This window comes from Lycium ferocissimum, chromosome 8, assembly GCF_029784015.1.
Source record: "Lycium ferocissimum isolate CSIRO_LF1 chromosome 8, AGI_CSIRO_Lferr_CH_V1, whole genome shotgun sequence".
NCBI lineage: Eukaryota > Viridiplantae > Streptophyta > Magnoliopsida > Solanales > Solanaceae > Lycium > Lycium ferocissimum.
The window spans coordinates 13,155,019-13,169,725 of record NC_081349.1 but is presented as its reverse complement, the minus strand read 5'-3'; the positions used below and the strand labels follow the sequence as shown (position 1 = coordinate 13,169,725).

The 14,707-nt window shown below is 36.7% G+C and overlaps 1 protein-coding gene and 1 long non-coding RNA gene across 3 annotated transcripts in view; both read left to right on the top strand.

Moving 5' to 3' along the window:
* The window catches only part of LOC132067277 (mannosyl-oligosaccharide glucosidase GCS1), a 29,822-nt gene extending 17,725 nt beyond the window's left edge, over positions 1-12,097 (top strand). Inside the window, exons 8-22 of the mRNA XM_059460472.1 lie at positions 417-499; positions 1,255-1,362; positions 2,385-2,506; positions 2,622-2,729; positions 2,822-2,895; positions 6,225-6,350; positions 7,290-7,357; positions 8,378-8,527; positions 8,658-8,708; positions 8,915-8,971; positions 10,651-10,800; positions 10,987-11,078; positions 11,208-11,317; positions 11,519-11,582; positions 11,691-12,097. Coding sequence (XP_059316455.1) covers positions 417-499; positions 1,255-1,362; positions 2,385-2,506; positions 2,622-2,729; positions 2,822-2,895; positions 6,225-6,350; positions 7,290-7,357; positions 8,378-8,527; positions 8,658-8,708; positions 8,915-8,971; positions 10,651-10,800; positions 10,987-11,078; positions 11,208-11,317; positions 11,519-11,582; positions 11,691-11,838 — 1,511 coding nt within the window. The 3' untranslated portion in view covers positions 11,839-12,097. The remainder of the gene's footprint in view (positions 1-416; positions 500-1,254; positions 1,363-2,384; positions 2,507-2,621; positions 2,730-2,821; positions 2,896-6,224; positions 6,351-7,289; positions 7,358-8,377; positions 8,528-8,657; positions 8,709-8,914; positions 8,972-10,650; positions 10,801-10,986; positions 11,079-11,207; positions 11,318-11,518; positions 11,583-11,690) is intronic.
* LOC132067278 (uncharacterized) lies at positions 9,099-10,558 on the top strand. Of its 2 annotated transcripts, none has more exons than XR_009417114.1 (2): positions 9,099-10,182; positions 10,465-10,558. It is a non-coding gene; the product is annotated as an uncharacterized LOC132067278 (long non-coding RNA). The 2 variants fall into 2 exon arrangements; XR_009417115.1 differs by having other exon boundaries at positions 10,359-10,558.
* Positions 12,098-14,707: the final 2,610 nt, after the last annotated feature.

Genomic DNA, 14,707 nt, shown 5'->3' with positions numbered 1-14,707 from the left:
TATTACTTGCCATTTTCTCAACCGAAAAAAAAAAAAAAAAAAAAATTACGGAATTTAGTTGCTACATTGTCAGGATAGTCCCTAAACGTGAAATTTCCTCATTGACCCTAGGATAACAATAGTATATTCCGTATTTCTCATACGTGTTTAAGACTACATAAAAGTGCCAATTTAACTAAGCTTGCTTAACTAGTTGGGACTATTCTATATTCCAATAGCAGTTGAAGTTTGACTTTGGTCATTGTTGTCTGATTCTAGGAGGCAAGAAATGTTGTTCATAACTTTTATTGCACTAAAAATTTTTACTAAACCAAAAATGTTAACTTTATATGGATTAAGTTCAGTTTGGGGAAATTGTCTATCTTATATGTATTAATTCCTTTCCTCATCCTAAATAACTCTTCCCATTGTGCCAGGTACTTCGCTGACTAGTTTACTATCTGAGAAGCAAAAGGAGTTCGACAATAAATTTAAAAAATGCTTTAGCCTATCTGAAGAGGTATCAACCAGTTTATAATCTGTATCCCAGATTATGCGACAAATCACACTTTGAGATTTAATTTGACCTATTTTCGGTTCAAAAATGAACTGTCAAACTCCTATATGTTCATTAAATCAAGCACCAAAAAGCTGTCACAATTTTTGATGGAGGGAATACTTCTATTGTGCAAGTTTCTCTGATACCCTTCCCCAGTGGGCACCTGGGATCCACCTGAAGAGCATATGTTATTTTATTCTTCTACTTGTAGTTCATGTGATGTGCAAGAGTATGAGATTTTTTTAACCCAATTTACCTTGCACAAATATTTGCACGACCTAGGTAAGTTACACCATGCATGTTGTAAATGTGTAGATATTTTAACTGAAACTACCATGTTTTACTATTAATATTTGCTGCATGGATCTGGGCAAGAATGCATACTGAATTAATTCAATGATCCTACAATATAAAAGTTCTTCTATTTATATCAATGCACGTCTCAAGTTTACTATGTAATTTGATCACTTGGGACCGAATGCAATCTTTGAATACTCTACAAGTTCTTTCAGATGATAGGAAAAATATGAATGTCCATCGAGCTTCTTGTATAATAAAAAGGAATGTTTATCGAGCTGATGACCTGATCGTACCACCTCTTGTATGCTGTATTACTTACAGTTGAAAGCCATTTTTCCTTGTATAAACTTCCACGATGCAACATATCTCTCTCTCTAAATATATAATGCTGAAATGTTTACGTCTTATCTTTTCAGCTTGGTTTGGAACCTGTGACTGTTGGTAAGGCTGCTCTTGGGAATATGTTGGGTGGGATTGGCTACTTCTTTGGCCAATCAAAGATTTCGCTTCCATCAACCTCCACAGTAAGAAACCCTGGTTGTGATTCCCTGCTATTTTATTAAACTCTGACATGTGCAATAACCCAATGACCAGTATTAAATAACTCTATTTTTCTCTATGTTAAATAACTCTATTTTTCTCTTATATACAAGAAATCTCAGAGCTCTTTGTTACCATCTCAAAGAAAAAAAAAAAAAAAAAAAAAAGGAAATCTCTAGAGCTCTATGATCAAGAGCATATCATCATATAAAATGTACCAACAAATAAAGTAAGAGCCTAAAATATGGACGCATAAAGAAGTTACTCAAGTAACTATATTTTTGTCTCTTCTATGCTTGTCAAGCAAGAACATTCCGGTGATATTGCATTTAAGAGTCACATTAGTCAGTCTATGATGGGATGATTTCAGAAATGGTGCTGTTAATGCTTGAGTGTTTATAGGAATAACCTGCTGTTTCATTTTGATTTGCGACTAAAGTTGATGAGGGGAGGATGCGTTCTAAAATCTTGAACATAAAGAGTTTCAAGAAGAAACGTAGATGAGGACATCTACTCATGTTTGAGCTCTCATCCCCAAATGCACGCTTCTCCAGGGGAAAAGAACAGTAATTATTCTAGTTAAAACTAATTGCAAATATATTTCTTCATACTAAAGTTGCCTTATCATAACTTTTAATGCTACTCACCTCCCCAAAAGGGATAAAATAACTGAAGGATGCCCAAACTGTCATCGAGTCAAATTGCCTTCTGTTTCTTGTTTCTTTGGCTTCAGGAATCTAATGAGCGGGGAGCTCACATTAAATTGGCTTCCCTGCACCACCCCAAGTATGTGCTTCAAGATTTTGGATGTTCTGATGGAGTTATTTGCTAAGTTGATGATTGGTTTTAACTTTTACTTAATACTAGTACCGGGTTGTAAAAGTTCTTTGAATGTTCAAAGCACTTCTGGAAATTGAGTTGTTTTCTCTCTTGGCGCCCTTCAGTTGTTCAATAATCATAACCATTTGGATGTCTAATGAAGTTCTACGACTCCTGACTCGTACAGCTTAATGCTGGAGATAATTATGTCTTATACTGGCCTGCTGAGCTATATACAGCAGTTCCAAGTCGGCCCTTCTTTCCAAGGGGCTTTCTATGGGACGAAGGTTTTCATCAACTGTTAATCTGGTCAGTTGCTTGTTCGTTCTTTTTCTTTTGATTATTTACTGCTTAATAATAGTACTTTTAGCTGGTTTCTAGTCCCTTTAATTTGCACTTACAAGGGAAATCTTGGAACAATTAGGCGTTGGGATATATACATTAGCTTGGATATTATTGGACATTGGCTAGATCTGATGAATATTGATGGATGGATCCCGCGCGAGCTAATTTTAGGTGCTGAAGCCTTGAGGTAATATATAGCGGATTCCACTAAGCTTAGTTAACTAGTTCATAGTATTCCATGTAATCCTATTTGAAACTTCTATGTGATCAACCTTGCAGTAAGGTCCCAGAAGAATTTGTTCTTCAGCATCCAACTAATGGAAATCCACCGACACTGTTTTTGGCCTTGCGTGGTATTTATTTCTCTACCTATTTTGGAAACTTTTCTTGGGAAGATATCCTTCTCTTGTTCTTGCTGAGAAAGCCTATCAATGTTCTCATTTAGCAAGCATCATTTTGCTGTCCTTTAATTCAATATTGTGGTTGTTAATTTACTGTTAGTACAGGATCATATGATCCACTTTTTTATTTTTTTGTAAACCGTGGTGTCTGGGCCAGCTTACATGCACCTCGACTAATTCCACGGGATACTTGCCACCTCCCACCAGCAATAGGACCAGGTAACTCTATCCACCAAGGCTAGGACAGATGGGAAGAAATCACCTAGTGTTTTTGTCTCTGCTGGGATTTGAACTTGAGATCTCATGGGCCACACACTTGGGTGCAAATATGATCCACTTGCTTAATCATCATAAGTTAATGGATCTAAGTATCATTAGAAGCTAAAACTAGCAGGCTATATTAGTGATGCAGACATTATTTGGGAGAAGAGTTTTAAGTTTTGATGACCAAATGAATCTGAAAAAAGAAGCTGCTGAAACAGATAGGTGATGCAAGAAAATCCAATCTGCCGACCTAAGTTATTTTCCCTGTCTATTCTGGACTTTACTTCTCGGTCTCTTCATTTAAACAACTTGAAATGGGAATGGAATATTTGACTAGTTGGTTAGGGGAACTTACTGAGTCTACTTTTTGAAGTAAAAAAGTTACTGCTCTGAGTTGGTAGCAAGCATCATCATTATGAGAAAATTCGCTACCTACTATCTGATAACCCATTTTTTCAAATCAATAAAAGTATTTTCATTCATAATCATGGCCAAAAAAAATAAAAAAATAAAAAAGGGCCATACACAAGGGATATACCCAAAGATAAAGAATCTACAAAATATGATTCTCTACAAACTCCACCCAATCCTTATACAACAAGGAACTTTCTGATTACACCAAAAGAAATTGAGGGAGCAGAGACTACTCCTAAACTGAGAAAAGCTTGACTCTACTCCTTCAAAAGCTCTCTTGTTTCTCTCTCCGAACTACCCAAATCAATCCAAGCGGAACCACGTTCCAAGCCCTCCGTCTTCTTCTCCTCCTCCCGCTCTTCCAACTGACCCACAACTCTTTCACAATTCTTGGCATTGCCCAAGTGGGGAACCACCTAAACATATCCCACCACAATCTCATGGTAAGCCCACAATGTAGAAGAAGATGGTCCACGTCCTCCACCCCCGTCTCCTTGCACATGTAACACCAACTGCCACAGACAACCTTCCGCTTTCTAAGATTTTCCACTATCAAAATCACCCCTCTAGTGGCTAGCCAAGTGAAAAAACACACCTTCCTCGGCACACTTGGAACCCATATTGCATTACATGGGAAATTAACCTCCTTGCTTACCAAAAGTTTCTCATAAAAAGACTTCACAGAGAATGAAAATACCCGAATCCCGTACTTGGAATCACCTTTTAGTACAAGACCAGTATGCAGGATGTATTCTCCTTGCCCCAGTGCCATAGCTTTAGGTTCAAGCAGAGGGCTCTTACCTTGCAATACTAATGGTAAATAATGTGTACAAAATGAGGCTTTTAAGAGCCTTAAAGGGACAATGTAGCTTTTTTTTTTTTTTTTTTTGATAAGTAAAAGTTTTATTAATATGGTACCAAGATGGTATAGGACCAAGAACAAGACAAAGCTATCACACCTCCACAATCATATTACATTTTCCCCCCTAAAAGATCCAAAAAGTCCAAATATTGGTCCATCCTATCTAGAATGCTGCTATAACACCAAAAAAAAAAAAGGGATAATGTAGCTTTATGAAGTTTAACAACAAGAATAGAAAATAATGAAGGAAAGAGGAGTGAGTGGTGAAGAGAATCATCTATTGGAGTCACAGATGGTGTCGAGAAGAGATGTTGAGACTCTCATTCCTGAACATTTAGAGTATTTCAAACCAGAAGGAGATGACAGTACTTTTTGATGAGATAGAAAACGGCCATGTACATTTGAAAAATAATCTCTTGTAGATTTTGAGAAAGAAGAAAAGTCTTCTTTGTATTTCAGTATGTGTTAACATCCCATGAGAAGGCATATTTATACAAGTGAATTCTAACTGATCAAGGAAAGACAATCAATTACAATAAAAGAAAATATGTGATTCCTATAGTTACTCTAGGAAAAGGAAAAATAAAGAGGAATGTGTAGATGAAGTAGAACAGATAGTTAATCTTTTAGGTTTTTTGTAATTATTTTTGTTTCCTTAGGTGGTTCTTTTTTGGGGTCTCCAGCATATCCTTAATGCTGAGGAATACAACATTTTTTAAAAAAAAAAAAAAAAAAAAAAAAAAAAAGAAACTCCTAAAATACTGCTAAATATTTTTTAGCAAAAAAAAAATACTGCTAAATAATTAACACAATCAACATTCCCCCTCAAGTTGGAGCAAAGATGTCCCACATGCCCAACTTGCAAACCAAAGTATGAAATGTCCTTTGGTTGAGGCCTTTTTTTTTTTTTTTTTTTTTTTGGAACTACTGTTGTATTCCTCAGCATTGAGGACATGCTGGAGACCTTCAAAAGGAAAAAGGAAAAGAGACAAAATTAAAAGAGCTAAGAAGACAAACTTACAGAGATCCTAAGAAAGCTACTAGATCATCTACATCATCTATACAATGTTCTTTACACCAGAAATATAAAGATACAATACAATTCCATTTCACTATATGAATGGAATTAGATGTATATTCAAAGCATCTTCCATTTCTTTCCTTCCACACTGACCACCAACTGATTGCAGGGATTGCTCTCCACCATTTCTTCTGACTCTTACTCCCCCCTCTTCTTATCCAACAACTCAACAGATCAGCAGTGTGTTCAGGCATTGTCCATTTGACTTCAATGAGACTGAAGAACATTGTCCAAATTTGGGCTGTGAATCTACAATGAAGGAAGAGATGACTATTTGTTTCTCTAGCTTCCATACATAGAAAACATCTGGGCTCAACTGGAAGGCCTTTCTTCTGTAGGACCTCCTGAGTTAGACATGCTCTTCTTGCAACCAGCCAAGTAAAGCATCTCACGTTGTGTGGTGTTATGCTCTCCCAAATGTTCTTCCATAAAGCTGGTCTCCCTATACAAGCAGCCCTATTATCTCTTTTGTACATTCTACTAACAGAGAAGACACCATCAGTGTTGTGTCTCCATCTGATAGTATCAGCCCCATTAATTGTACCTGTGAATTCTAAGGGCACACAGGGAATGAATGGGAAGATCGAAAAGTTGGAAGAAGAAAGGACTTTTTGGTTAGACGCGTGGAATTGTGGACTTATAGTAAGTTTCTTGTTGCAGATCTGATCTCCAAGCTGAAAAAAGAAAAGTTTGCTGCTGCTGAGGCCAGGGATATCTCTGTCTTCTTGGATCGGGCATTTGTCCGTCTTGAAGCATGGTTCAAATGGTTTAACACTACTCAGGCTGGTAAGTTTCCTCTTGTGTATTTAATTTACGAAAAGGTCCATCTTTACTGCTTTTACTAGTTGATAAGCTGGGAATGTGACGTTACTAGTTACTACGGTATTGGCCTAACTTCAGTTTGTATATATACATTTTCTGAGAAAAATTTAAGAAGATGGCCTTCAGTTTTCCAGTGATCTTATTCAGATCTATTTAGACCCATTAAATGTCTGAAACATAGAAACAAACATACTCAATAGTTAAGATCTGAATGATTAAGATTCGGACCTAAAAACAAACATACTTAATGACTGAGATCTGAATGATTAAAATTAGGACCTTCATCAAGTGCAAACAAATAAGGCCTTAATCTCTTAAAGAGGGCTTAGGAGGAGGGAAGAGATGGAGATGGAGAAGTGGAGAAGTCCTTTCTTTTCCTTTTGACTTTTGTGCTTCATTGGTTGAGCGGAGGTCTTACACGGAGTTATGTTGGGCCCTAGTATCTGTAACCTTCGAGCACTAAGATCTTGATGAGCTGGATATTATCTTTTATTTTACTCCGTCAGGACTGTATCAATGCAACAATAACCTCAAGCTTACTGCTGACGGTTGGCAGATAAGTCTTTGGAAGCTGACTTTGGATGTTGCAATCTTCTTTGTAGAAGTGTTTAAAACTGCGGTAGTAGAAGTACCAGTAGAAGAGGAAAACTTTCCAATTGGAAAAAACCGTTTTCAGCAATTTATGTAATGAAAATTAGCAACTACTTCAGTAAGGTTTTGCTATCAAAAGGAATCGATGTAAAAGGTATCAAGCTTTGATGGTGAGGTGGAAAAGAATGTATTGGCTTAATTTACAGTGCTCATGTTTTTTCCCCAGATTTCTGAACCTCACACGATCCTTTTTCTGATCTTCTCTTTGAGTTGCATGTGATTGTTTTAACCTGTTAAGTTTTTCAATTGCAGGAAAGGAACCGGGGAGCTATTACTGGCATGGAAGAGATGCTGCAACGATCCGTGAACTGAATCCTAAGGTTTTGATCTAAAATATGTCTACGCTGAAAACATCTCTACTGATGTATTTTGCTTCCTTTTTCTCGAAACCTGATAGGTAGCAAGCATCATTTCATGGGTAATTTTCATTTCCAAATAGAGATAGCTATAGGGGTATTGCATCGATGTATAATTTGTATTTAACCTATAATAGGATAGCCATTTTCTCGTGGTTCTCTCAATTCTCTCTTCCGTATCTATTTCTCTCATGGGATCAGAGGAATTTATGATCTTTGTAAAAAATATAAGTAGCTTCTGCCTCTGCTGGGAGGCCTCATGCTACCTGCATGAACGAAGTTTTACATTCTTTCACAATTAGTCTTGTCTCTTTTCGCAACCAGTTTTCTGTCTATTCTATGAACTTGAACAAGGATACACACAACCAGAACCAGATATCATAATGAATCACAACAATTTGAGGCTTTCGGGGAATTTTGGGAAAAAGCTGGACATAATGAGGAGGAAGTCAAAAATTTTGTTGCTTAAATCGGAAGAGTGTGTTGGTAAGGAAGAAGCAACTGAAAAGAAAGAGTACCAGAAGGCAGGGTGACTGTTAAATTATGATATGAGAAACGTTAAAAAAAAAAAAAGGAAGAAAGAAACAGGGCAACTCTTAATTACAGGACTAGTTAAGGGTTTGGTCTAGAAATTAGGAGTAGTAACTGACTTTATGGACGGGTTAATCTTTTCTTGTCTTGGTTGTTTTTTCTTTTGGTTAAGATATACTCATTTTGTCAGGGTTTCTTCCTAGGGATGCTCTTATTGATTAAATTATCGATTAGATAATAAACATAACAAAGAATGAGCTAGATATTTTTCAGGAAGCATGAACAAAATTAGGCATGGGTTAGAACAAATAAAGGATCAGTGTAATGGAAGATAATGGCATAAAGAACAAGTAACCTGTTAAATGGAATGTGTGATCACGCTTAATCATTCCTGGGGCTGATTGCTTCGTGCATGAATTGACTATAGAACCTACCCATTTTTGGCTTCGACAGACCTTGTCCTCTGGACTGGATGATTATCCACGTGCATCTCACCCAAGTGAAGATGAACGTCACGTGGACCTTAGATGCTGGATGCATCTTGCAGCAGATTCTATGCACTCAATAGCAGAGCTTCTGAAGATGGATAAAGATATCCAAAAGGTATAACAAATACAGAAGTTTCGTAAAGCATCATTGTTGGCAAAATTTGCTGAGTGGTATAACAAATACAGAAGTTTCTTAAAGCATCATTGTTGGCAAAATTTGCTGAGTGCTGCAATAACTCTTTCAGGAGTATGGTTTGACTGCAAAGCTACTCTCAGATTTTGAACTTCTTAACCAGGTACGACATCATTCCAAAGCATTCTCTTATTTGTTCTGATGATATGAGGCTCTCTTAGACTCTTAGTTGGCTGTACCACCATCTGGAAAGGTTTTATCATTGACTTGTAACTGTATAGTCACAAGGTAACTGCTGCACCTGTTAAAAGTGTCTGGAGCGCTTATTGAACATTAAAATTTATCTCAAATGTTCTTTTAATGTTTCAGATGCACTTAGACACTAAGAATGGAGCTTATTGTGATTATGGAAATCATACGGAGAAGGTATGTGGTTTATCATATTCACATGTCTGACCATTGCCTGGGGGTGGAGTCGGCAGAGTTTACTGTATATGATGATTGATGCAGATTTTATTCGTGCTTGCTACATTCCAAACATGACCAGGTTCGTCATGGTCTTATCCATGATTAGCACACTGAAAGTCTTGTCTAATGTTTTTGAATGCTGTTTTACCTTATTTAGCACATTGCACTTCAGAAAACCTAGGCGGGTTTTTGTCACATGAATCCCAAGGTAAAGAGATATGCATGTAAAAGCCTGAAACCTATATGAATGAATCTATCCATCGACTCTGTTCTCCTATATCCAAATCGAGGAATCCTGATCTAGAAGCATTCTGTTAACCTCATAGTGCAATTCAAAATAATATCTTTAAGCATCTCAAGCTCAAATTCAAAGGAGCCCATAAATGCTTTTGGAGGAAAACATAAAACAAGTTTTGCTCATACAAGCATTAGTGAACTTATAAGCAACCTACTTGAGTCGTTAATGACAAGATTTTCAGTTTAGCACTCATGTTCGCTACAACAACAACAACAACAACATACCTAGTAAATTCCCACAATGTGGGGTCTGGGGAGGGTAGAGTGTACGCAGACCTTACCCTCACCTTTCAAGGTGAGGAGGCTGTTTTCCGAAAGACCCTCGGCTCAAAAGAGAACAAGACAAAAGGTCAGATAACATGCTCAAAAGAGAACATGAGTTTAGCACTCATGTTTGCTGTTATCAAAAAATTGGTTTCTCGTTACACATGCTTAATTTGTTTTCTTCACTTTGCTAAGTAGCCTGTAGATTGATCTGCGCTTGCTAACTCAAGTTTCATTTTCTCAGTCATAACATAGATGTGAACTACAAAGTTGCTGGGAATGGAAGTCTATAGCCTACAAAACCAATACAAATTCTTCTAAACTGAAAGACACCTAGTAGATTTACTGAGAACCCTAGCAAAGATATTAGCCTAACAATAATGTGTCTGTCTTATAGGCCAATTTGTCTCTAACTTGTCAAGCGCCCCAAAATCTAAACCAAACTGCCCAACTGCCATTGGACTACAATACCATATTGAAGGAACCATTGGACTGGGGAAGGATCTTTGTATATTGTTAGAAGATAGTTTCTTCCTCCGTTTTAAGGGGTGTCCAAAATGTTTTTACTTTTTTGAAACTCTCTTCCAAAATATTTATACGTACACAGTGTTTTACCAATTTCAAGAATGTAAGTTCATATATCTGTCTACACAGTGTTCCGAGATTACCAATTTCAAGATTTCGCTGGGTATGTTGTTGTAAGTTCATATATCTGTCTCAATTTTAAGTTGGAAAGATGAAGTATAATTGATGTCCCAATAGGTTTCAACACATGCACACACAGTGTTTACCAATTTCAAGAATTTAAGTTCATATATCTGTCTCAATTTTAAGTTGGAAAGATGAAGTATAATTGATGTCCCAATAGGTTTCAACACATGCACACACAGTGTTTCCCGAATTTCAAGAATATACATTAATTCATCCATTTACTATATTTCGCACCATCCTTACAGTAACCCTCCCCCCTCCGCGTGCGCACACCAAAGATCGGTTCTCTCTCCCCCTCTGGCTGTGGGTTAGGGCAATGAGAGGTACTGTCTCCTTTTTTCTTGACAATGCTCTTTTCCTTTCAGGTTCAATTAACTTGGAAAATAGTGGAGACTGGAAGCAACTACCCAAGGAGAGAGTTGGTACGAGAAGTCCTAGATAAACCTGTTCTACAATTGGTTCCTCATCATGGTTATGTTAGCCTTTTCCCATTTATCCTCAGGCTTATTCCACCTGTAAGTTGTTTAGCATGATTTCAGCGACATAATATTTCCAGATGTTTGACTCTTGGTTTGCTTTTTATTTATATTTGACTTTTTAGGTTAGACACTAACAGTAAAATGTCTAGTTCTTTTTTCTTTTTTTGGCATCTCTTGTTTGATCTGGTCTTGAATTGCTCGTGCATGCTTATTTTCATATAGGGCTCGTCGATACTCGAGAGTCAGCTTGACCTTATCTCTAATAGGAGCATTTTGTGGACTGATTTTGGGCTGAGATCCCTATCCAAGACAAGGTGATGCAGCGGCTGATATATGTGCTCTCACTATACTAGTGTTTTACTATCTATTGTTAGTTTCTTTGTTAAGTACATCTAAAGCAATATTATTTTTTTTTATTTTTTTTTTCGTTTTGGATGTGCCAGCTCCATGTATATGAAACGGAATACGGAGCATGATGCTCCATATTGGAGAGGGCCAATCTGGATACCCTTGAATTATTTGATTGTTTCGTCGCTTCATCACTACTCTCTAGGTACGAAATGAACAACAAAAATCTTACTATAGATATTCTTGATCCTTGATAAATACTTATCCGCACCCATTTTATTCTTTGGTAATGGGCACATTTCCTGCATTCATTGGTTCGTGTAAATACTAGGTGCATGTAAGTTGTTTACCTCTTGATGCTTCCTGAGATCCTTATGCTACTTTATTCATGTTTCAACTTTTGAAGAGCCTGGACCATACAGAGAAAAAGCCAAAACCGTCTACAATGAGTTGAGGAGCAATTTGATAAGGTACTGGTGTTCTCCCACCTGAAACTGTTCCTTAATTTTCTGATAACATTAGGGTGGCTGCTCAGATGTGGTATATACATCATACTGTTTGCATTTTTAATGTCGCAGAAATATAGTTGGGAACTATAAACGGACAGGGTACCTGTGGGAACAATATGATCAACAGAAGAAAGGGAAAGGAAAAGGTGCACGCCTGTTTACTGGATGGACAGCCACTGTGTTACTGATCATGGCAGAAGCTTACCATGAAGTTTAGTGATGGTAATATCACCCTAATGTAGCAAAAAAACAATCATTTTTGACATACTGAATTTACATGTATACTACTACTAGTAACAGTGTTTCCGATAATCCACCAATCTCCAAAAAATGCTTTTACTAGAATTTGAAGGTAACTTCTTTGATTCCCTCAAAGAGTTATGTTGACGTACTGCAAATGTGAAACTGGGACGAGCAATAACTATACTTTTAGTCCAATCTAGTTGAGATAGACTATAAATCCTCACTTACCGTGATGTGCCGGTTTAGTTCATGTTTTACACATATTAATCAGTATCGTGAGGATTCACCCTGAATTAACTAATTTTATTCTGGTTGTTATCTTACTGCAACCCTCCTTTATCCGAGCACGGAACCAGCGATGTGATAGAATCAAATTGATAAGAACTTATTATGCCCGTGACATAATTTCACATTACATCTACAAATTTTAAAAATTCTAATTGGGCAATTCGCAGGAATGCCCTTATTTTGGGGTGGTCTTTAATTTTTACCCATTAAATTGGTGGTCTTTAATTTTTGGTCTTCGTTAGAACCCTTCGGGTTCGAATCCCGCTCAGTTAAAAATTTAAAAAAAATCGCAAGGTAGATTTTTGGATTCATAAGGTAAGATTTGCCTGCAAAATTTTGCCTCAGGTAGAATTTTGCTACCTTCAGGCAAAGTTTGAAACTCTCCTGATCAGATAGAGTTTTTGAGGCAAAACTCTATCTTAGGCACGGCAAAATTCTGCTTTAGGGCCTAACTTTGGCTCGAATAGGCCTGACTTTGTTTTTGTTTTTTTCCACTGAGTCGGGATTCGAACTCCAAGCCTCATGGACTCATGGTATTAGGCGAAAGGGCTAAAAATTAAAAACCAACAATTTGAGGGCCAAAAATTATGCATTTGAAGGGCATTCCGCACAAAAAAATGATGCTAATTCGGGATTTATTTAATTCATGAATTTAATAGAGTCCAGCAAGATAAGCATCCACCTTTGTTCTTTTGAAGTTGTACATTCATTGACCTTAGATCCAGTACATATTCTGCAGTTCTTTGGTCAAATTATAAGCATGCTCAATGCCAAGCAGAGCCTCGTTCTCTCCGCTATCAATTACCTTTTTTTTTTTTTTTTTTTTCTTTTTACAAAAAAAAAATGTTTTTATTACGTAAGGAGTAGGGGAAGGGGAAATGAGGAAGGGAAAATGCAGAAGGGGATTACAATGTGGGGATTCGAACCCTCACCAACAAGGTGAGAGTTCAGGTAGCTAACCAACTGAGCTACTAAATCCCTACGCTATCAATTACTTAAAAAGAACATTCGGACGAAACAAATACAGTGAAATATTATAATTTCTTCGTGACAGAGTAATTAGCATTTTTACATAGCTGCAATCTAAATGCTGCTTCGTTTAAATTTGATATGAAGAACAAAATGCCTTCATAACTGGATGATTGCTCCGGCTACTATGATACGAGTTAATGTGAAACAATCGTTCTTTACAACCTTTGATTTGCATTGTCCAGAAATTAATCAGTACGAACGTGTCAGACAGTTGCAAAAAACGCAGAACTTGTGGGAATAAAAGACAAGACCTATGTCTGTCTAGAAACATGTTAATGACTCACACAAGGAGCTTCTAAAAGTCACTCCTTTTGTAATATGTTGGGAAATTTGGAAGGCCAGATTCTCTCAAGATATGGAATTAATTCATCAAGCTGTTTACCGTCTTAGATGGATAGTCTCCAACACTCAAAACAGATCCCAATGGATGCGGCACCAGTATGGTTTGTGTCAACAGATTCTGGCAGTGTGTCACAAAATTGGCTGTATTATAGTGTGGTGGATTAACCATCCAATGGAGAACATAAATATAAACACTGATAGAAGCCATAATGGTGAAGATCTCATTAGAGCCGGAAGAATTGTCAGGGATAATACTGGGCTGCTAATCAAGGCTTTTGCAAAATTCTTAGCCAAAGGTAGCAGCAACAAGATTGTAGTGTAATGCTGTATCGCTCATGGATAACAAAATATCATCTTGGAACCTGACTCACTGGTTACTACTGCTATGCCTTTTACTGCTATGCTAAAAGGCACTACTAACATTGCCTGGCAACTTAGGGCGCAATATCATATATATATATGAGTCTGATTTAGCTAACCGTTCTCACTGATATTATTAAGGCCCCGTTTGGACATGGTCTGAAACCTGATTTGAAACCATGTTTGGACATGTAAATTTGATATTTTAAGGAGTATTTTCTCTTGTAGACATAAAAACCCCACTAGTTGTGAAAACTATCAAAACATTCTCAATTCTTATATAATCTTACCAAATGAACAAGTCATAGTTCATAACAAAATTAATACGCTAATTCATAACAACCGGCTCAAAATTAATACCAAAAGACCTTTCTAAAAATACAATATCAATTGATCAAATTTTAATTCGATAAATAAAATTAAACTACTAGCCATTTTTTACAAAATTAAAAGGTTGGTAGACATAAATAAAATTTGGTAGAAGTTAATGAGATTGGTAAATGATTGTTAGGGATAATTGTTAAAAATATCTACCAATTTATGAGTCTTTTTTTACCAAATATAAACTTATAAGTTAAATTTTATATTTTAAAAAGTTGATACCATGGTTTCAAACCCGAAATTATACCTTTTTGGATGATTTAGGATTTAAAGCCATGGTTTCAAAGCTCATGGCCAAATGCCTACTAAGTAACCGCTCCTAATGAGTTGCAGAAACAGAACCATCACCCTTGTGACTCTACATTTTTATGTTGTCGATATAAATATTGGGATGCTTCAATGCCTATGGGTTGAATCAAAACAAAGGAAGGGCTAAAATA